Consider the following 23720-nt stretch of genomic DNA (forward strand, 5'->3'; position numbering starts at 1 on the left):
ATGCGACCACAGCGGGGCACATCGAGCAGAGGGGCCCACCTTCATCCATCTTATTAGCTTTGCATTGGTGTTATGCTGATAATGAACACCTCTATATGTGCATTACATCGTGGTAATTCTTAACAAACTGTTTCCTTACTCTGATTACACCTCTCTGACACTGCAGCTGTCCTTGGTAAATTTTGAGGTGTATGTCAGTAGAGTTCTTGGGGCCCCATATAAAACTCGCACTGGGACCCCAAGCTCCTTAGTTACACCACTGGGTAACTCATTTACTAGCATGACATTACTTTCTTGTCTGAGCAGAGATTTACGCGTTAGGAGAATTTTCTGCTACTTCGTAGCGACCACTCCTATATATAGGAGATTTTTTGGTGGGTAGAATCAGGCCCGATCCACCCATGATGCGAAGTGAGGCGACTGCCTCAGGTAGCAGAAGTCTGGGGGCAGCACCAGGCGGAAACAGGAAGTGAAGAGAGTGCCTGGCCAACCTATACTGGGGTAAACTGTACCTGGCTACCAACACTGGGGGCACCTATACCTGGCTACCTACCTATACTGAGGGTGTTTTGGGGGGGCTCACAGCAGCTATAATGTGCGGTGCAAATTGTTGGGTGCTGTGAGATCACTCCGATATGGGGGGGCATCCTAACAAGTTTGCCTCAGGTAGCAAAAAGTCTAGAAACGGCTCTGGGTAGGATTACACTGATCACAAGTTATAACTGTGTTCAATAGTGGCGTAGCTATGTGCCCCAGTGTTTTATGTAGGGCCCTCAAGCACTCTAAACATAACAATAGATGTGGCCCACCAGAATCTGCCACGAGCAGCCTCAGTTTCAGAGAGGCTAAAGCCTGGTGGGGGAAACGATTACCACTAATCAAAGCACATAAAGAGATGATCATTACCAGCAAAGCACCAATTAAGAGCTGATAAAGTGGCTGAAGAAGGTGCCTCTGCATCCCCTATGGCTAGGCCACTGGTGGGAAACAAGGACTCTTAAAGTAAATGGGGACTTTTATTGGGAAGATGTTGGTGGGATATTTTATTGGGCATAATCACCACCAATGGAAATGGAAACTATAATTAGAGGCATGGTAACCACCAAAATGAATGGAATAAGTAACGAGGGAACGTGCAATGGTGCCCTGTGGTTTCCAGTTGGTCCATGCCCTGACAAGTGGTGTAGCTCAGCTAAAGCAGAACACCACAACCAGATTTCACCACAAAAATAGGGAATGCATTGATGATAAGTGATGATACCATTGATGAGAAGTATAAAAACTGTTGAAAATGGTTAGGTCACGTTCTTTTTAAAATGCTCCAATTAGTCAACAGTATCATGATTGATGACCACAGCAATTAAATTAATCTGCACTGCTAAATTTCTTTTGCAGGTTATGAGGGTGTGCCAGAGTTTTTCACTGCTTTACTCTCACATGTAGAGAAAATCCTAGGAGGTAACAAAGAACCTGCCCTGGAGGCCCCACCTTCTGGCCCTCAGTGTGAGGAGAACAGCAAGGAACGGAAGTCCCTCCCAGAACGCTACAAGTGCCAGCTCAGCACTTCCTATTTTAGTATCTGTTCCCCACCCCTGTCTGCTGACAGCTAACAAAGAAGATATCCACTCTCGTGGATTTCCTGGTGGACAATAATTTGTGTGTGGTACAAACTTGAACAATTATGGAATGTCTGTTCTTTGACAATGATTCTGGGTCTCAATTTTTCAACTAATCTGATGGAAGAATGGCTTTTTATGCACTGCAACCCTTCATTCTTCCTGTTATTTACTCAGGGCCAGTTTTATACTTACGGCCAACTTTTGGCATCATCTTAAACTATATTTATGACTACTTTCCACCTCTCCGAATTTATTGAAAGAGAAAACGATCTTGCTTTGGCCTCTGGTGGTGTTTCTGCATACTGCCTCGTGGTGGTGGGGCACTGAGCATGATCATGAATTCAAAGCCAGAAAATGTTTCCTGTGGCCTATCTGAGAAATCCAGCCCTTCCTATCCTGCCTTGGGGGAATGAAAGGAAAAGCTGTATCTAACTCGTATTTTCCCAATGAACACTTTAAACAAGGCCCACTTTGTGCAACACGTTTCATCTCTGAGCTTTCATCATGGACTTTCCTACAAGACATAGCAGTAAATGTGGTGGCTGTCCCTGAAGCATCCAACATTCTCAGCAACTGAAGGTGGACCCTGAATTTTTCACTTTTATTTGATTTTCACAGCAAAACATAAAAATAATCAGAGCACAGAGACTGAGAGAACACATACGACCAACACATCATGTTCATTTCATTCCTAGGAGGAACCAATGATACCTGGTCTCTCGTTCCCCTTCACTCTCCTATCACACTCCTTTCTTTGTGCTAATAATCATCAATGAACAAATATTATTTCTATAAAGCAGAGATATGTCATAAGTACATGTAATAGGTTTTAAGAATGACCCTTCGAATAGCAGATAAATGAATCTGGGCGACCTGGCTTTGGGTAGGTACAACATGAGCTGGAATCTTTGGCTATAGAGGGATAAATAAAATCTGCTCTGGCTGCAAAACAAGCAGGCTTGGATCTAAAAAAATAAAATAACCCTAACTAATAAGAAATAAAATCATCTGAGGTGCCACGGAATCCACGTATGTTAGTGAAAACTGTTAAAGCCTGAAGTGATAGAAGATTATATTGCTTGCAGGGGCATAACTACAAATAATGGAACCCCCTTGATGTTTACAAACCCTCCCTTGCCTCCCCTTGGTGACATCCTGGGGGATGAGCTTATAAGGGCCATAAAACAAGTGTGCCCATCAGGATCCTTACACCCATAACGTCTAGCCACAAAAACACCTGTTCTGGACTATCAGAGGGAGGGAAGGTTAGTAGGTAGGGTCTCCCCTTGGGTGCCCCTGAGTGCTGGTATCCCTTTTCACCATTCCTTATCACTTTTCACACATATAAAGCTGAAGGTCCCATTCATTCACAGTGCCACCTTGTGGAGCTGCGTTATAAAGGCTTATAATGCAGCTTACCGCACTGCAATGATAAATCTTATGGGCAGTTCACAGTGCGATATTATCATCACATTTAAAATGTTGCGTTGTGGTAACTCACTGCTTACAGTGCGTTACCTCTGAACGCAGGCGCGTTGCGACTTTAAAGAGACACTGTAACAAAATTTTCATCCTTATTTCTTCTATCCTATAAGTTCCTATGCCTGTTCTAATGTGGTCTGGCTTACTGCAGCCTTTCCTATTTGCACAGTGTCTGTGTTATCTCTGTTATATGATCTAATCTCTCCTCTGTCGGGTCTGTCGGACTCAGGCAGTCTGGCTGGAATGTGCTGTCCTGCTTGTGATTGGATAGAAGCTATACACACCCTCTCCAGGCCCCCTGCAAGCTCTGTGTGACTCACACACTCTGCTTACTTGAGCCTATCACAAGCTTTTAGCAGCCATGTCTTTTGTTTGTAAACACTGCCTAAAACTGGCAATTACAAGCCAGGTTTGCAGCAGAGAGTGGCAGAAGCAGCGCAGAGGGGCCCAGGAGAACATAATGAATAGAATGGTATGCTTTTTATTGTAAGAATTTTAAAGTACAGATTCTCTTTAACGCCGCATTAAAACGCAACGTCCCACTGTGAATATGCCTGAAGTCTATGAGATATTAGGTTAGTGTGGTGGCCTTTACTAATAAGCCATGTCAATGGTAGCTATTCAGAAATGATTAACTGTTTCTAACCACTTATTTGTTTTCCCTGAAGGCAGGACGGTTTTTATCCATTTTAGTGCATTAGGTAAGACAGCTCACTGTCACCCACTGTGTAAAAATAAAGTAAATTAAAAAAAGAAAAAAGTAACTACAAAATTGCATAGTGGTAGTGCAGTATGCTCCCTCATCGCTAGGTGACACTCCAGGCACTTGTCTGGGTGGCCTATGCTCAGAAACTGCCCTGCCTAACAGACTTGATAAAAGAAAAAATAACAAAAAATAAACCAAATGTGTAAAAATGTAAACTCCTTGTATGTGGGGAAAAAAACAGAATGGTTTGTTTTGAAAACATCATGAAAGCGAAAAAAAAGTGTGGTTTCCACATTCCTGTATTTATGTTTTTGTAGAGGAGAAAAATGATTTGTGACTGGAGGATCTTCTCCCTTTAACAGTGAATCACTGATCCACGAAGAGTATACAGATGATGTGTTATAACTTTATTGGCTGCAACACGCATGCTGCACCAGCTAGAAATGCAGTATACCGCCCCCTAGTGTAAATGCATCTTAAACAGAAACCTGCTATGTACCTAATCATTGCCTTTTACCATTTTTTTTTTATTTTTTGTAAGGCAAGCCCTTGAAGCATTGAGGGAGGCCTATTTTTTTCTTGGTTTAAGGCAGACCTGAACTCAAAATGTACTCTCTTCAAAAAGATAAGCAACAGTATAATAACCATTAAAGAAAAAATTCTTTGTTACAGCTTACAGAACTCCTGCAATAAATCACCAGTGTGTCTACTTCCTGTTTTCATGGAAGCAGACAAAGGGTTAACATCCTGTGTTTACATATTAGCCGTTTCTGCCAAGGACTCCTGAATTTCTGTGCTGACACAGATGAGAAATGAAAATACACTTGTTTAGTCACAGATGAGGGGGAATTACACAGGCTCTTCTCTCTAAAAACACACAGGGTGCATTTCTCTCTGTTTTCCTTGCGCCCTGTGCAAGAGTTCAGGACCACTTTAAACCTTCTTAGCTGAGACATGGTGATATGTGGTTATTTATATAACCTCATGTTCCCCACCTATAACCAGTTGACACCATAAAATATATATATCCACAGAAAAAAATAGAGGAACTACAACTGGACACCCTTTTCTTTCCTACAAAACATTTTCTCATGCCTGCTGGGCAAATTCTTATAAGTACAGATAGGTAATCCATTTACTCCAACCAACAGGCAGTTCAGCCAAGTGACAGTCATTGAGCCTGCTTATAATTTAAGGAGGGGCTTAACAATAGACCCTGCAAGGGCTGCAGCTGCATGGGGGCCCAGAAGCCACAGGGGGCCCCGTGGGGGGAGAGGTTTCTTTTCCCTTTCCTAAGAGACTGTCAACTGAGGGCACAGAGAGAAAAAACTCGCTGCACAATTGGTCTAATGACTGCATCTGCTCAGCCACAGATAATGAATCATACAAAGTTTTGTTGACAAAGATTTGTAGATCGTCTCTATTCAGTGTGCAGCAAGGACTTGTGTACAACGCCCAGCCCCCAACCTCTCTACCCCTCCCCAAGTGCTGTGTACTGTAGTGATGCTGGAGGAGTCTGCAGAACCAGTTCGGCTCCAGCAGAGGAGGACAGAGACAGCGTAATAAGCTGAGGCTGGGAGCACACTCATCTGTTGGTTTTCTGTATGCATTTTCTGCACACCATGGGTTTGATTCACTAAACCGTGATAACTCATATCACGGCCGCACTAGCGGTTTTGTGCGCAGTCGCAAATTTCCACGCACAATCCCGAATTTTGCGATTGCGCATGAAAATTCGGGATTGCGCATGCAGATGCTAGCTCAGCCGTGATATGAGTTATCACGGTTTAGTGAATCAAGCCTCATGTGTGTCTGTATGTGTGAAAACATGCATGTTTTATCACAGAAGCTAATGAAATTGATAGTGAGAATGTGTGCAGTGCTTCACTGCTGTCTGTTCTTATCTGCATGGGGAAAACACATTCAAGTGCGCACTAGCCACCTGAATGACATTCTCAGTGTACCTGTGCAGAAAGCAGGGGTATAGGGGAGCCCAATCCAAAGTTTCGTAGGGGGGCCCAGTGATTTCTAGTTACGCCCCTGAATGTAGGTAACACAGCTGCAAATGAACATGCATGGCTTGCACAATAATTCAAATTACATTTTAATATATAGTAGAAGCAGTAGGGTATCCGTGTTAGCCGTCAATAAAAGCAAGAAGTTTTGAATCAGGATCATACTATTTATTGGACATTTCAGTAATCTCTCTGAGTGCCTCCTGCACATTTATATCCATATAGTCCAATAAATTGTATCATCCTGATTCAAAACTTCTAAATGTTAATATGAAATCATGATTTATTTATTTTTTACGTAAAAACATGAATTTAAATACTTGCAAACTGAAGCCCCCACCCCCCCATGCCATTCTAGATTACTAGGCAAGTAATCTGGCAGGATCATGTTGCATGCTGGCACAACTGCTACACACACTCCCAAAATCACAAACGCTAACAAAATCACGAGTTTTGCGATTTTCAAGATGGCAGTAACCTGAATTTGATGCAGCAGCCCACTAATTGAGAATTTTCAACAGTGGGTCAGTTTTAACCAGATAGTATTGCTGTATTTTCTATTGATAATGCTATGGGTACAATATGAAGTGTCAGTTGGTGAGACTGTTGGCGGAAGTGAATAGATTGCTGTACCTACAAGCAACTGGTAATCTCTTCCGCCTCGTTAGACCTGATGAAGTGACCTGTTGTAGTGACGAAACGTAGAACATAAAATGGTGTCCAGTTCGAATGCTGCCCTTTTAATCTGGATGTAACATGACCTGGATGTACGAGAACTTCCAAAGACATAAATTTTATATATTTTCACAAAACAAGGCTGTAGTTGCTGGAGTTCTTTTTTACCATAGACGACATATCAGAAGAAAGCTTCATTTTTACAAAAGCCACAATCACAGCCTGCCGTCATAGAGTATATATACATGAAGGAATAGCAGAGAATGCTGTATATAGTGTGAGCTATCAGACTACGTGCAAGATATGTGCAGGTTATTGGCTGGAAGACGCAGGGTTAACTCTCCATCCTTCTCTCATCCCCGATGAATCTCCTGCAGACGCTGGGCAGCCTTCCTTAGCTCCTCCTCCACTGCCTGGATGTCATGCTCCTGAAACGCACAACAACTTACTCAGCACTTTATTAGGAACACCTGCTTATTCATGCAGTTATCTAATCAGCCAATCAGATGCTAGCAGTGCAGGACATACCATCATACATATACATACAGGCCAGGAGCTTCAGTGAATGATGAACTGAATTGTGGAAAAAAATGCAATTTCTGTGACATCATTATTGGTGCCAGAGAGGCTGTTTTGAAGATTTGTAACTGCTGATATCCTGGGATTCCTACATGCAACAGTTTCTAGAGTTTAGTCAGAATGGCGTGAAAAATAAAATGGACTAAAGAAATAAATACAAGCATTCATTGGGCGGCAGTTCTTTGGGCAGTCATCCTTTGTTAATAAGAGATGTCCAATAAGGTGCGTGCACACGCACTTCAAAAGGAAACGACGGGTCCGCCGGACACTCCCGCTGGGCGGTTTGTAGCCGACAGTATGCGCGTGTGTACGCGCTGTCGGCGGCTTGATAAGGCTGTTTCTGAACGATCCGCTGATCGTTCAGAAATAGCCTTATCGGTATGCCGACAGCACGTACACACGCGCATACCGTCGGCTACAGACCGCCAAGCGGGAGTGTCCGGCGGACCCGTCGTTTCCTTTTGTAGTGCGTGTGTACACACCTATAGACTGGGTGTAGCTGACAGACTCAGATAAAAGGGGTTTACAAGTGTGGTGCAACTTTAAATGAAACTTGTGATAGAAGAGGACAGCAGGAGCGGCAAGACAGCTGACTATATAAATAGAAAATATCACAGATGTCAATGGGGAAAATTGGTAGATAGAAATATGTCAGGAAGGTCCTGAACCACATTGTGAGGCTGTAAATGGACATGTTCAGGGAGAGACAAATGGGCTCTGTTTTTACTAGAGCCTGGTACACACATACAATTTTGACTGGCAAATCACTGACCAATTTCACCAGCTCCATGTAATATTAGGTTCAACAGATATCGAATACTATGAGCAGATTGTGTAGGACAGGTAAACGCTCATACTACATGGAAGTGGAAAAATTGGCCAATCAAAAAACTTAAGCCTGGTGCCTTCAATTATGATTGTACAATCAATGACCAATGTCACCCCCATGTAGAATGAGAACTTACCTACTCAATCTGTTGACCCTCATACTACATGGAGGTGGTAAAATTGGGCAATCAAAATTGAAGGCATGTACCAGGCATTTCCGGAGATCTTTATGCATCTCCAGTGGGGATATCATTGCTTCTGCCACTTTGTCCACTCAATTTGTATTAGATTTTAGCAGAAATCCAATGTAGAGTCTACTGAAGTAGGGTTGTGCTGTTCAGTAGGGATGGTCAATGAGATGCAAATAATTCCGAGTTGATGCAGCATTATGCAAATATATGCAGCTTGAACATGAACCAATCAGATCTTGCTGAGCTAAAATGGATTGGTCCATTTTCAAGCTGCATAATTTTGCACAATCAAAATGATTTGCATCTTATTGACCACCCCTACTGTTCAGTGCAGGACCGCACAATGAGTAGAGTGTAATGCATTGCATGTAATGTATTGCATTCTGGCTGCTCTATTGTTTGTGATGTAAGCAATAAACTGCTTAGGGCAATTTACTGATTACACCCCTATGAGGCCGCTATTTCCCTGCCACCTAATGGGGATTCTCCAATGTGCCCAATCACACTTTCAGTTGTGTTATTTGAACATCTGCCTTCTGGAAAACGTTTTAGACTTATAAAAACTAAGACAAATAGATTAAAGAACAGTTTTTATCCTTTAGCCATTTCTATGTTAAATGCTGCTAAGTGGCCATGTTGAAAAGGGGTGTGTGCAATGCAATGTATGTAGGAATGGAATGTTGTTATGCTGTCTTTGCTTTTGCTGGAAAATTGCACTTAAGAATTTCGTTGTACAATTTCGGTTGTTACAATGACAATAAAGATTTTCTATTCTATTCTATTCAGTTAACAAACTGCCTAAAGCAGGGATGTCCAACTCAAGGGCGGAGGTCCTCACTCATTTCTGGCACAGCTCTAATTAATTGATGGGACTTAATCAGGAAAGGTGCGGTATATCAAATCAGGGACGGATCTGTGGGGGGGGGGGGGGGCAGGCGGGTATCTTGCCCCAGGCGCAGTTGGATTCTTAAAAAGGCAGCAAAATTTGGATGGGGAATGGCAGTTTAGGCGCCAAAACCTGACCTTGCCCCAGGCGCAACGTGGTCTAGATCCGTCCCTGTATCAACTCAGAGGTGTGGCTAGGGTTTTCAGCACCGGGGACAAAATGGGCATGGCCTTGCATCAGAATGTGGTCAAATGTACAAATGCTGTATATGTATAGCCATATGTGCCCCCTTTCCCCCATTTAGATAGCCAAATGAGCCCCTTCCCCCATTCAGATAGCCTGATGTCCCCCCCCCCCCCCTTAGATAGCCAGATATGCCCCCCCGTTGCCCTCTTTAGGCAGCCAGATGTGCCCCGCTTTTTCTGCTGCTGTTAATGCTTCTGCACGCCTCTGCAGAGGGAGGGAGAGAAGCGGGGGGACTTCAGGCAGCCACCTCTCACGCTTGTGGGGGTGCCGCGGCTGTACTGAGCCGCCTCATAGTGATACGCCCGGGGACATATGTCCCCCTTTGCTCACCCATAGCCACTGGCGTAACAATAGGGCCTGCAGCCCCTGCTCCCGCGGGGGGTGGGGGCCATTTTGTGGGGGCTGGAGGGGTGGCAGCATGAGGGGAAAGCCGTGGGCACAGTCGGTGGGGAGAGGGGAAGTTCCCCCCCCCCCCCCTCTCCCTCACCTCGGGGCTCTCCCCTCTGCGCTCTCCTCCAGCTTAAATGTGTGTCCGTGGGCAGCGGCGGGCAGCAAACAGATACATGCCTTCCGTGCGCTCCAGCCTGAATTCCTCTTGCTAGCCTCTGACGCGACCTCCGGTATAACAGGAAGTCGTGTCAGAGGCTAGCGAGAGGAACCCAGGCTGGAGCGCACGGAAGGTATGTATTTGTTTCCTGCCCGCCGCTGCCCACGGACACACATTTAAGCTGGAGGAGAGCGCAGAGGGGAGAGCCCCGAGGTGAGGGAGAGGGGGGGGGGGAACTTCCCCTCTCCCCACCGACTGTGCCCACGGCTTTCCCCTCATGCTGCCACCCCTCCAGCCCCCTACAAAACGGCCCTGTGCGGGCCCCAGGGAGGGGGGGGGGCCCGCTCTGAAAATCTGCAGGGAGGCCCGGTAGGGCCTAGTTACGCCCCTGCCACACCTCTGCATCAAGTAGAACACACTTCTGCATTTCTCTGTCCATCCTAAGCTCTGGCATAGATATGGCCCTCAAGGACTGGAGCTGGACAGCCCTGGGCTGGCCTAAAATCAATCAAAAATAGACCACTTGGGCATGTTGTAGCACTAGATCCCCAGCAGTTCATCTTAGTGTTTTGCAGCTGCCTGCACAGGCTGAACGTTTCCCCATGTAGTCACATGATTATGAAGAGGAAGAGCGATTGCTTTTACAGCTGAAGCCACACCTCCTGGCAGTATTATAGCCTATCAATTTTGCCAGTCTCCATTAGGGAGGCGTGGCTTTAGGACTGACTCCTAGGGGGAGTGTGCAGACAGCTACAGGTTGCTGAGGAGATGAGATTCTGTGAACTGGTGCTTGTATTTTCCTTTTTGGGTTTGCAAAAACATTTTTACAAACTTTTTTAGCGCCTGATTTTCCATTAAATGCACATATAATATCAGTGCCTGAAATGTCCTTCCAAGTTTTCAGTTCTCTTCATGATGAGATGGAGACAGAATTGAACGTGAATAATCGCTGACGGCGCACAGTCTCTGTGATAAGCGTACTATTTATCTTTCACAATGTCCTCCTTATATAATGATATTACTAAAGTTCAGCAGATTAAACAGCAGCCATAAAATCTGACTGCATCAAACTCAAATGAGTGCAATAAATCTAAATGTTCCAATGCCAAAAGTGCAAACAGTCAATAGGGGAGCAGCGCGCCCTTTGCTACCCTTCCTGGCCCAACGTGGACTTATCTCTGGGATAAAAAGCCACAAACAAATCCATTTACATCCTGCAATCGTGATTAGCACTCTGCCCTGCAGTACAGTAATAAAGGCTAATGCTTCCAATGATGGATTACAGGAGGAACGGCCCATGACTCACAGCTCAGGCCAGAGTGGCACTGCGGATCCCATGTACACAGGGGCGTAGCAATAGGGGGTGCAGCGGTAGCGACCGCATCGGGGCCCTTGGGTCAGAGGGGCCCCAAGGGGCCCTCCCACAACTACAGTATTAGCTCCCTATTGGTACTGTGCTCATAATAATCACTTCTATAGATACCTTTAATATTGGTAATCATTAACAAACTGTTCCCCATCCCCTTCTTGCACCTCTGACACTGTAGTTGCCATTGACAGGTTTTGGTGCGCCGTATCAATTGTTATGTATAGAGTGCTTGGGGGGCCCCATGTAAAACTTGCATCGGGGCCCACAGCTCCTTAGCTACGCCACTGCATGTACAATCCACTGTGTCCATCTATGTAACCGTAAATAAGGAGCTTGGGGCCCCATTGAGAGTTTTACAACACACAACACCGCTCTGACAATGCAGCTGTCTTTGATAGGTTTGGGGGCTCTATATCAAAAATGTTATAGAGTATATTGACCAATGTATACCATTTCTGTCCCTGAAAGGGGTTCTCAGTAAATGTTTCCAACTTCATACAAATTTGTTGCAATTTGCATAGAGATTGAAACTGGTCCAATCAAAAGCAGTTGCTGCCATTTTGTATTGGTTCAGTTTGAATCTGCATACTAATTGCAACAAGGTAGAACAATTAGAATCTCATCGATTATCTCCAGTTCTCAGTCTAAAGGCTCGTACACACGTGAAACGTTTTCACACGAGCAACCCGGTGGCATGACCGGCCGCAGGACCAAGGGATTGCATGACTTGTAATTTCCGTGCGCCAAGCAACTGAATGACCAACTCATTTGCAAACTGCGCGTGCAAGCGAAGGTCAGATTGCTGATAAGGCCGCATTCAAAACAAGTTCACAAACGGCCAACTGCACGATATCAGCTCAACAAGCGTGAGTGGAATCGCCTGTTGGATAGGGCAAGCCGCCTTTTATCAGGCCGACTATTCGTTGCTATGCGAGGTACACATTATGAGATTTTCTGGCAGATTTACTGTCAGATCGATTATTTCCAACATGTCCGATCTGATTTCCAATCGTTTTCATCCAACAGACCAAATTTGGATAATAGTTGAGTGGGAAAGTTGCACATGTATACAAGACTTAATGTACCTATTGTTTAATTCCAGTTTGGCATGTTTCAATGTTCTGCTTAGTGACTGTCCGGGCACCTTGCTATGCCAGTAATCTGGGTTCAGGATTGACACTATCTGCACTGAGGTTCTATATATGTGTCGTGTATATGGGTGGTAATTTCTTCCTATGCTGACCTTGTATGACTGTGGCAAGTGTTTTGGTTTGTAAGCTCTGCTTGTGCAAGTGCTCATGTCTCCATACATGTCTCCATACATAACTCCACACATAGCTCCACTCCACCCACGTCTTGGGTCTTTATCACTACATACTGCACATTGCTCATCATAGACTCACCTCAGCTCTGTGCTCCTCTCGTTCCTCCATCTCCTCCAGCTCTCTCTCCTCTTCCTCCTCTCTGTGCTCATGATTGCCAGGCCTTTCATGATGATATCTCTCCCTCTCTAACTCATCTTCATCTTGACCATAGAAGTTCCTCTCCCTGCCCATGTCTTCTTCTTCTGGGTGGTGCATGTGCCTCTTTTCTTCCCCATGAAACCCTTGCATGTGGCTCTTAGTGTTGTAATACTTCATGCCTTTGTTTTCATTTTCAAACTGAGCGGTTTCTTCTTGTCTAGGGTCCTCTGCCATCCTCCTCTCAGACGCCCTTTTCCTCTCTTCCCATTCCTCATGGTTTCTGTGGTACCATCCTTCTCTATTTCCATGAAGCCCTCTTCCATGCTCTTCCTCCTCTGAGCTATCTTCATTACTCTCATCACTATATTCTTTTTTTTGTTTTTGTTTGGTGGCTGTTGCACCATCTGCTTTCTTCTCAGCTCTTTTTCCTTCACTGTCGTCTCTTTTTGTGGCTGGACTTCTTTTGTCCTCCTCTTCCTCCAGTAGTTCCTGAGCTTTTTCCTCAGCAGACGTGCCATGTTCTTTCTCTTTCATCTCTACCTTCTCAATCTTCTCAAATTCTTTTGATTCCTCATTCTCATGTCCCCTCTTGGACTCATTTTCTCTTTTAGTAGCAGGTGCAGGGCTCTGGCTGTTCCTCTTTTTGAGTTCTTCTTCTTCGCTGCTTTCCTGTTCTTCGTGCTGCTCTGACTTTTCTAAAGATAGTACAAATGATAGTTAGGATTTGTGGAGAACATAAAGTCCCTACAGCATAGTATTACTAAGCTAAGATAGCCAGAAAAAAAAATCATCAGAGGTGATGCATAGGGTCATAGATTAGGTAAGTTAATACTGATGATGACTAAATAATGAATATTATAGACAAGGAAAAATAAATAATAGGAAGATGATTTGCATGTAAATATGAAGAATTGATACAGTAGGGTGACTTGTAGAGTTGTAGTTAAACAAATATGCAGAATAAGTAACTCAGAAATCCTTATAAATGACTTCAAAGACCCAAATGAGGCTATGGGAAATGCAGCTGGTCATTCATGGTAATCAGGTCATCAGGGGTAAGTAGGGGCCATAATAATGTCATGCTGCCGAACATATAGGCCTCGATTCATAAAGCATTCCCGCATGCGGAAATGCTGAAAACGGGTCACTTTACCGACCACATAGCAAAATCTGTATTCATAAAGGCTTTTTCCGCATGAAAAGCCGACATTCGCGAGCAGAGTGATAAAATACCGCCTTGTGCGGTGATTATCTTAACAAAAGTAACAAATGTCACAAATGTAACAAACTAACGCCAGCCTACAGCGGAATATCTCCGCACTCCTATCACAACTAGAAACATTTTTATTAATGACCACCCAGAAGGCTGAAATACCGACAGCGGTGTTTCCCCGCACGGATTTACCTTACCGACAGCACTTTTATGAATCGAGGCCATAGAGATGATAAAGAACTATAACAGATAAGTTCACCAGAGGTGTTCAGTTTACCCCGATGGCTCAGGTCCTCCAATTCCCTCAGGAGGTGTTGATGACGCAGAATGGCGATCAATCTTTCATCTGGAAAATACAAATATCCTTAATGTAACCTCAGCCATATAAGTGCACAAAGTGCTATCTTTGACTAACAAACTGCCCTTAATGATCAATACTAGTCTGAGGAGGCAATTGTGTCATCTCCATTACAACTAATCAAATATTTTTATTTTCTGAACAAGGTTGATGGATGGTTATGAAACAACTGTGATTGCCTAAAATTATAATAAAAACTAGACAGCACCAACTGCCATAATGGCAGTTGGTGTTGTCTAGTTTTTATTATAATTTAACCCACTAACAATGCGATAGGCTAAAATGTTGTTGTTTTTTTATAGACCTATAAAAGCACAAAGGGAGACACTGCTTGCTTGGCAGTTGGAAACAGCTGTTATTTCCCACAATGCAACAAGGTTCACAGAATGGCCATGGTCAGGATATCCCACTGTGGGAGGGGTTTCACCACAATATCAGCCATAGAGACTCCCCTGGTGATCTATTCCAGAAAAGGTAAAGATTTCTTGTGGGAAAGGGGGTTTCAGCTACTGATCGGGACAGTCACAGGATGAAGTTCAATCCTTGGTTAATTTAGCTTCCTTTTAAACACTTTCAAAAAGTATCACTTTCTCTCTCTCTCGGACATCTGCACTGTGGCTCCCTCCTCACCCTCTCCATAAATGGAACAAGACCACCTAGCCTGAAATAATGTTCACAGAACAGTCAGGTACTGCAAAACCAAGAGGGTGGTCATCATGCCTGTATGTCTAACCACCAACTATACAGATTGATAGATGCTAGCTGGTTTAATCGGCTCGAAACAGCTAAAGTTGGAAAATATGGCATTAAATGATGAAAGTTGCCTAACCAAAGACTGGTTCTGATATAACATGCATGGTTATGCATGGTTCTGATGTAACATGCATAAAATTAAAGGAAACATCATGGGTTCGGGTGGCTGCATCTGATTCCTCAGTCTTATTTCCACCACCATCTCACTTCTTCCTCCGTCAAGAACCTGGCTGCAGCTGACTTCCCTCTCCCAGCCCTCAGTAGCTGCAGCCTACTTCCTTCTCCATCTCCTTCAGTCAGAGCCTGGCTGCAGCTGACTTCCTTCTCCATCTCCCTCCATCAAAGCCTAGCTGCAGCTGACTTCCTCCAACATCTCCCTCTGTCAGAGCCTGGTTGCAGCTAACTTCCTCCTCCAAACCCTTACTGACAGAGCTTGGCTGAAGCTGACTTCCTCCTCCATCTCCCTCCAACAAAGCTTGGCTGCAGCTGACTTCCTCCACCATCTCCCTCCATCAAAGCCTAGCTGCAGCAGACTTCCTCTTCCATCTCCCTCCGTCAAAGCCTGGCTGCACCTGACTTCCTCCTCCATCAAAGCCTAGCTGCAACTGACTTCCTTCAACATCTCCCGCTGTCAGAGCTTGGCTGCAGCTGACTTTCTCCTCCATCTCCCTCCATCAAAGCCTGGCTGCAGCTAAAATGGGGCCCTGGGCAAAGATGAATGTGGGGCCCCATACATTTTCATACTGTACAGACATTAAACTGGTGACCTCTACAGTCCCAGATGTGTGGAGCCCCAAAGGAGCTTGGGGCCCTAGTTAATGAGTTTGACCTTTTCAAAGCACTGGTCCTGGTCAGAGCCAGAGCTGAAACTGACTTCCTTCTTCATCTCCCTCAGTCAGAGCCTGTCTGAAAAGGACTTCCTCCTCCATTTCACTCAGTCAGAGCCTGGCTCTGTCTGGCTCTCTATTTGCAAGTTAATAGCCATCTTTAATGGGCCTTTATAGAGCTTGATGCAATATTATTGACATAATGAATGGGTGGATGAGGAAAGACAAATATTAATCTTAGGCAATGAATATCAACCTTCTCGGAGTAGCCGGATACATCCGCTGCTGACCCTCTCTGACCCCTGTGTAGACAGCGATTCCGCTAGAACCTCCATGATGCATCTTGTGACCTACAAACACAAGGACATGTAGAAATTCATATATGGTAGTCATAAAAGCAAGCTTGCCCTGATCGTCACATGAGAAGATAAGCCAATCAGAAATGACATAAATTACATGACAGCTACTAAGGGTTCTTTTCCACTACTGGCTTGCAGTTTCTGTTATCACATCTCACATGTGGCATCACTTAGAACCAGTATGGGGTACTCAGACGTGAACATATGCAGAATGCGGAGAAATGCAGCAGGCTGTCAGGGTTTTTTCTCGCCACACAACACAAATGAGAATTTGCGTGTACAGGAAATGAGCCCATACTGGACCATGTAATATAAATATTACCAGGGTACATTTGGGCTGCCTGTGCCGCCGCCAGATCTAGTCTGGAACGACGTCAGGTACCTCAGATCAATGGGTTGGACTACATCCGACACCTTGATCCCCTTTGGAACCACGCTGCACTGTGTAATTCTATATTACACTGGCGCAATGAGGGGTGGAGCTACAGCGTGCGAGCTGACGCCGACAACCCCGCCCCTTCTTGCTGATGGATGGGTCCTCCTCACACTAGTGCATGGAAGTAGAGAGCATAATAACTCCCCCTGCAGCAGCACACAGCAGTCCCCCTCCCCCCTCAAAGTGGATTCAAAAAATGAAAGAGGGGCGGGGACGACATGGGTGAGCTAATAAATACATTGCTGTTCATTTTTTTATTACTATAAAATAAACTTTATCTTAGTAAGGAACAAAAACCTTATTATTTCACTCGAGTCGGCTCAGGTTTACAAAGCTTGCAACCTTCACCTGACTCATATCAGATCATAGTAATGATTTTCTCAAAGGGCAGTGAAATATCTATTGTACAACTGCTGCAGTGCACACACACCTACAGTGAGAAATTCAGGACTACCTGGTTATATCATGAATATTCTGCACTGTGGCGAGTGGCAACTATTGCATGAAGGCTATTTCACAAACCTTTTAGCAATCCTCACAATGTTCTGATATGATTCTGGTGTAAGTTAGAAACTCTTAAAGTGACACTGAAGCGAAAAAAAAATTATATAATGAATTGGTTGTGTAGTATCTATAATTACTAGAACATTAGTAGCAAACAAAATATTTTCATGTTTTTATTTTCAGTCACTGGTATATATATATTTTTTTCTTTATAACATTGCATCATTCTCTAATATGTGCAGTTTACACACTACACTCAGCATTCTAAATGATTTAACAGAGCAGAATAGTGAACTTTTGAACTTTCCTCTGCAGAAAAACCAAATACAGCGACAGACAGTTGAGATAATAAGCTTCAGAAGACAGAGCTCTCTGCAACTTTGAAAGTCGTGGAGCTCAGTGGCTCTTTTGCATAGATAACAACTGGAGTTTCTTAACTCTTCCTGTACTGGAAACAATGAGTCTCATATCTGTGCTGCTAATGTTTTATTTCTTAGCTGTACTACACATACAAATCATTCTATCATAAGTTTATTTTCACTTAAAATAGAAGGAAACTTTTAAAAGTATCCAGTCCAGGTTTGCTGGATCGCTCTCAGTGGGGTCCCTGTCTCAACAGGGTTTTTACTAAGGTCCAATGTACAAATCATTTATATCTCTGCCCTCTCACTTTTCTCACAGTCCCCTCCCTCTCCAGAGCCTCCTGCATTTCAAGGTGCCACACACCAAATTAGGGTACCCCAAAGCAAAATGTTGATATTGCCGCTGACCCTAAATACCTTTGAGCCATAGCTCCCCTCCTTCCCCCAAGATAATAAGGGCCTGCAAATATCCCATAGCAGCCGCCATGGCATTACACCTCTAGAGCCACAGCTGTTACAGGGGACTGCAACTCCTTGAGAAAACCACACATATTTGTTGGGATTATACAGATCCTACTTAGTATTAATATGAAAATGACTCTAATACCCCAATTCCACAGGACCAGAGTGAACAGACACCTCCCTGCATCACACAGCGAGAGCATGCAGTGAAGCGACTGCTCCTTATCTGCTGTACTGGATAACAATGTTATATTTGTATTCAGAACAAGATCTCTCACCTTCTCCTCTTCCTCTGAGAGATGGCTGGACAGGGGCATGGAGGAAACTGAAAACAAGAGAAATCAATAGATTTTTTACAGACACAACAACGCCTGTGTGAATATAGTCTTACACAGTCATGCTCTGGCCTCTTATATGTATGTGTGTCCCCATTGACAGCATTCTCACAAGTGGCTCAGACCTGCCTTCTGTTTTCATGAAGTCTTCCTCCTTCTGCTGCATTCCTCATACTGTAAAGCAGACACATATACCTAGCTAGGCTGCCATATAACCTAATGGTGTGTGTGTGTCAGGTTGGTCTGGGAACACATAAATGGAGATATTTTCACAGCAGTCCAAAAGACATAAAAGCCAGATCGTGTATATCAGTTTTTTTATGGACTGACTAACTAAATCTTAAAAGGGGAGCCTTGGTGCCCTGAGGAGGCGTGGCATCATGCGAAACAGCTGTCGACACAGGCGTGTTTGTAAACCTGTTGTAACCTTTTAAACCGTGCTTTAATAAATCCCCTCTGCAATTGGAGTGCCGGAATCCTTCCTCTTTCTTCATTTTAAATCTTAAAGGGCCACTATCGCAAAGATTTGAACATGTAAAATACATGAAGACACATAAATAAAAAGTACATTTTTCCCAGAGTAAAATGTGCTATAAATTACTTTTTCCCCCCTGTGGCTGTCACTTACAGTAGGTAGTAGATAGCTGACAGGTTTTGGACTAGCCCATCTCCTTATGGGGGATTCTCAGTGATTAATGTATTTTTAGAAGTAACCGCAGTTGCTAGTCCAATTGCAAGTATAGTGTGAAAACGTGTGTGTGTGTGTGTGTGTGTGTCTGTGTGTCTGTGTGTCTGTGTGTGTGTGTGTGTGTGTGTGTGTGTGTGTGTGTGTGTGTGTGTGTGTGTGTATCTGCATCTTTATATAGGTCTTGTTCACACTATCAACATTTGCTGTGGGTTTTTTTTTAAGCGCTGGCAATTTTGCAAATCGCCCTAAAAGCGCTTGTGTAATGATTTCCTATGACAGTGTTCACACGTAAGCATTTCGATTTTATTGAAATTGCGAACGCACTACATGTACCATTTTCTGGGTGCTTTGGCTCAATGGAAGGTATAGGAAAATCGATTGAAAAAGCGCTTTGTATAGAGATTTTCCGAGCGCTTTAATTAATAAATACATTGTATTTATTCATTTCCGAGTTAAAGAGTTCACTTCCTGACTGATGTCAGGAAGTGAAAAAAAAAATCATCGCTGAGAAAAAACACTTAGAAAAGGGCTTTTCCAAGTGAAAAGCGGTGGGAAAAGCGCTGTGAAAATCACAGTATAAATCGCTTAGCGCTTGCGATAGCAATTTATAATGTGAACAAGGCCTCAGATCCTTTCCAGAGAGTGCTTTTGTAAAGAATAAATTAAATGCTGAGAATTCTCAATAAAGAGATGGACTAGTCAAAAATCTGTCAGTTCCATCATATTTCTACTAACTAAGTGAGAGCAAGGTAGGAGAAAAGCAATTTATAACTCATTTTACTTGTCTTTTAAGCACCACACACTAGTTGTCAGTCACCTGAGATAATTAGTTTTTCACAGTGATTGGTGACAATGGCATCTAGTGTTTGTACAGGTCGTACTTGACCTTTTTGGCTCCCCGTTGAGTGATTGGCTGTGGCGGATTGGTCTCCGGTAGTAGCTGCAATAGCTGTTAGCACAGTAAGGAGCCTGCTCATTTATTTTAAAATTGCTAGAAATCCAACAAAGGTCTAGTTCCCGTTATAAATCGCTAGAGCAATCGCAAGCGCTAAGCGCTTTTGTGAGCGATTTTCAACGATTTTCCAGGCAACTTTTTTATTGTAAGCAGTTTTGTTTTGCGATTAGCGGTTTTTTTAACCACAATCAGGAAGTGAACTCTTTGCCCTGGGACTGAATCTATTTAATGTTATTTTTTACAAAAGCGCTCACGAAATCGCTTTTACAAGCCCTTTTTCAAGCGCATGGCGATTTTCCTATACCTTGCATTGAAGCACAAACACTTAGGAAATGGTGCAGAACCTATGTTGGCGATTGAAAAGAAAGCTCATCGCTCATGTAAGAACACTCACATGTAAAATCATTGCTCGAGAGCTTTTATAGCGCTTTTTAAAATCACCAGCACTTTTAAAAAGCTCAAAGCGCTCATAGTGTGAACAAGCCCTAAATAAGTTCAAAGCAGTTGTTCAACTCCATTACAATGAATCGATGCATTCCAGTGATTTAATTTTGATTGTGCACCGAGCGATCATTTTACTCAGTTGAATGTTTCATCATAGGATCATATGCTTTCAGGAGGACTAAGGCTATGTTCACACTAGGGCGTTGTGTTGCTTTGGACAATATAATCGTATTGCAAGTGCAGTGCATTTATATTGTAATAGTAGGTTCACATTGGTGCATTACCGGTAGTATGTGATTGTATCGTCCACTGAACCACATTGCATGATGAGGTGTGAACTTTTTATAGACTTTAAATGGCACCACACCGAATCCATTGTGTTACATCAGCTTTCACAAAAAGTCTCAGCAAAACAAAGTCCCAAAAACTCGCTTGCGGTACAACGTAAATTTTCCCTCTATATATGCGCCGTCACTTCCAGTGGGAAAGGCGCACTCCGGAAAAGATGTATCTGCCACCTTTATAAAAGGCGCATGCACAATGGAGGAAAAAAGTTGCATTTTTTTTTCAGGCAAACTTGTGTTGCCATTAGTGCGTCATAGTGCATTTTTGACGCATAACGCACATTGTGTGTTGGGTCTCAACATACTGTTTTGCTGCATCACAACGCAGTCGGTGTGCGCTGCAAATAGGGAAGTCGCATTGCATTATTGCGATAGCTTTAGTGCCCTTTCACGCTACTTGATGCAGTTGGTGTGTAAGGGACTGAAAGAGTTCCAATCAATAAAATATTTCCACCATACTGATCAAACAGCATGGGCAGCACGGTGGCGTAGTCGTTAGCACCCTTGCCTTGCATTGCTGGGTCTCCAGGTCAAATCCCAGCCAGGGCACTATCTGCAAGGAGTTTGTTTGTTCTCCGGGCGCTCGGGTTTCCTCCCACATCCAAAAAACCCCACAGTTAAATGATTTGGCTTACCCCTAAATTAACTCTAGACTACAACAGATACACTACAAGATATAGACATAGATTGTGAGCCCCTCTAAGGGACTGTTAAGTGACAATGTGGAAGGGGTGTCGCAGCACCCTAAGGTAAAAAACACAGGAAACAAAAACGGGAGCCCAATGGTGCAGTAAGTCAAGACAAAAGGGTTATATTGAATAGATGTTAAAGTACTACTCACAAAGGTGGGGTGCAAGGGGCAACCAACCCCAGGAAGCAGGTGGAGACAATGAACTTGATGCCACTTGGGATGGTCCAGCCTGACCTGCGTGTGGTTGCTTTCCTTAGAAAAAAAAGACAGTATACTTCTGTGGTGGACCCACAGGTATTCTGTCTAAATCCCTACAACGGGGGACGTTGGGGGGTATGTGAAGCACAAATAAAGGGAAAAAGGCGCCCTGGTGTGTATAAAATGGATTAAAAACAGTTTAAAAACGAAAAAAAATGAGGTGACATACCTCAATAACAAAATTCTTGTTTGAACAAAGAAATTTATTTAGCATAGGCATCATGTTTCACGCGTGTAAGCCCACTTCCTCAGGCCAATCACAGTGCCAATTAGAACAAAATCAATAGCAAAGGGAGAGGAGGAGTGAGGCTCCCTTTGCTATTGGTTTTGTTCTATATGGCACTGTGATTGGCCTGAGGAAGTAGGCTTAGACCCACGAAACGAGTTGCCTGTGCTAAATAAAATTTTGTTCAAACAAGAATTTTGTTATTGAGGTATGCCACCTCATTTGTTTCATTTTTAATTGAGTCAAGTGACAAGACAATATACCCTGTACAGCGCTGCAAAAGATGTCGTTGCTTTATAAGTACTAAATAATAATATTTCGAAAAAAATGATCAAGCTTCATCAAGAAAAGCAGTTTTATTTGATTATAGAATACCATTGATCATCTTGTTGTACAATTGGTAAAATATAACAATTTGTTTGTATCTTGTTGTGGGGACATCTTTTTTTGCATCTGATTTGGGCAAGTTCAGTTTGTACTTCGCCACGGCTATTGGTTCTGCCTCACTGAATAAACCCATTAGCAACTGGGTATCCCAATACATAACATCTTGTAGCCATTGTTATTTTATTTTTCTTCGCCATAAACAGTAAATTTGAGTGACGAGCGTGTCATATAGGCACCCACATCAGCAGCTGGCATGGCAGCAGTCTGGCAATGCCACTTAAGACCGAAACAGGTGTTATTTTAGAGAAATATTTAAAAAATGGCAAGACTCAGATTTCCACGCTGTCTGGAGATCCGAAAACGCCAAGTTCTCCATTAACAGCTTCCTTTGTGATCAGAAAAATATCATTTTTGGACATTTGAAAAATATTGTTTTTCAGAATCATTAACAAGGTATCTGATAATAGACATAGTAGAGAACCCACTAAGTCATTGTAAGTCATGAATCCTTGGCAATCATTGTATATTGCTGATCCTGCTGATGTAAGAGATAGTTAGAATGATGGAGAGATTTTTCCAGATAAGATATTAGGGATGTAGCGTCTCTCTGCCGCTGCAGTTCTTACCTTGCATGCAGACAGCAGCCAGCAGCAGATATCTCACAGGACCCATCCTGGATGATGTGCCCGGAAACTGGAGGCAGGGAAGATGCAGAGAGCCTGAACACAGGCTGGACCAGAGTTTGCACAGTGTGTTATTGCTGCAGATTATATAGCTGGCACAGAGCACAGGCAATGTGGTCATGTGACAGCCCCCCTCCTCCTTCTCTTCTGCAGGTGACTGTGCCCCACTGATCAGCATTCGTCTCTCCTTCACCTGTATGCACAGCCCCCCTCTCTCTCCTGCAGATGGTTCTGTGCACAGCTGTCTCTCCTCACCTCCCAGCTCTCTGATCATCTGTACATCTCTGTGTAGCTGCTTACAGTACTTCCCCTCATCTGCCCTCTATGTCTGTGACCATCATTCCCTCCTCTCAACCCCTGTGTGGCCATCTCAGGGGGAACTGCTACAGACCTATAGTAAAGTACATATGAGGTGAAGGTCTAATACCTAGCACACAATTTAGAGAACTATTGTTCGGAATAATAGATTGTTAGTCAGTGAACGAGCATTCATTGCTTCTCTTATCCCCGCAACTAAAAAAAAAATACATAAATTGTTACCTTAGGGACTGAACTTTTTAAATAATATGCATGTCAAGAGGGTATCTTACTGTTATTTTTTAAATTATGGGCTTGTAATTAGTGATGGATGCAAAACTGAAAAAACGTGCCTTTACTTCCCAATAAACTATTGGTGTCATACATTGTACTCGGGAAATATTTTAAATGTTGCAATAATCGGGATAAATGGGCAAATAAAATGTGTGGGTTTTATCCACAGTAGAAAGTTTTATTTTAAAACTATAATGGCTGAAAACTGAGAAATAATGTATTTTTTTTATTTTTTTTC

General features: G+C 43.4%; 2 protein-coding genes across 4 annotated transcripts in view; one reads left to right on the top strand and one right to left on the bottom strand.

Moving 5' to 3' along the window:
- Positions 1-7243, top strand: part of LOC137528880 (inositol-tetrakisphosphate 1-kinase-like) — a 70615-nt gene extending 63372 nt beyond the window's left edge. For both annotated transcript variants that reach the window (XM_068250602.1, XM_068250603.1), the window contains one exon: positions 1396-7243. In XM_068250602.1, the coding sequence (XP_068106703.1) occupies positions 1396-1610 (215 nt within the window). In that variant the 3' untranslated portion in view covers positions 1611-7243. The remainder of the gene's footprint in view (positions 1-1395) is intronic.
- Positions 6547-22972, bottom strand: CCER2 (coiled-coil glutamate rich protein 2). 2 transcript variants are annotated; one of them, XM_068250600.1, is made up of 6 exons: positions 22835-22972; positions 18159-18205; positions 16014-16107; positions 14097-14165; positions 12547-13301; positions 6547-6925 (listed from the first exon to the last, which is right to left on the bottom strand). In XM_068250600.1, exons 1-6 carry the CDS (start codon positions 22878-22880, stop codon positions 6851-6853), a joined length of 1086 nt encoding a protein of 361 aa, XP_068106701.1. In that variant the 5' UTR covers positions 22881-22972; the 3' UTR covers positions 6547-6850. The 2 variants fall into 2 exon arrangements, with proteins under 2 accessions (XP_068106701.1, XP_068106702.1); XM_068250601.1 differs by lacking the exons at positions 18159-18205; positions 22835-22972 and adding an exon at positions 16499-16572.
- Positions 22973-23720: the final 748 nt, after the last annotated feature.

This window comes from Hyperolius riggenbachi, chromosome 8, assembly GCF_040937935.1.
Source record: "Hyperolius riggenbachi isolate aHypRig1 chromosome 8, aHypRig1.pri, whole genome shotgun sequence".
Lineage (NCBI taxonomy): Eukaryota > Metazoa > Chordata > Amphibia > Anura > Hyperoliidae > Hyperolius > Hyperolius riggenbachi.

Bases quoted from the DNA above. Each gene is read 5' to 3' on its own strand.
- CCER2 (XM_068250600.1), bottom strand. From the start codon at position 22,880: ATGGGTCCTGTGAGATATCTGCTGCTGGCTGCTGTCTGCATGCAAG. The intron at 18,206-22,834 runs GTAAGAACTGCA...TCTTGTTTTCAG, and splicing joins GGCTGCTGTCTGCATGCAAG to TTTCCTCCATGCCCCTGTCC. The intron at 13,302-14,096 runs GTAAACTGAACA...TACTATCTTTAG, and splicing joins GGAGGACCTGAGCCATCGGG to AAAAGTCAGAGCAGCACGAA.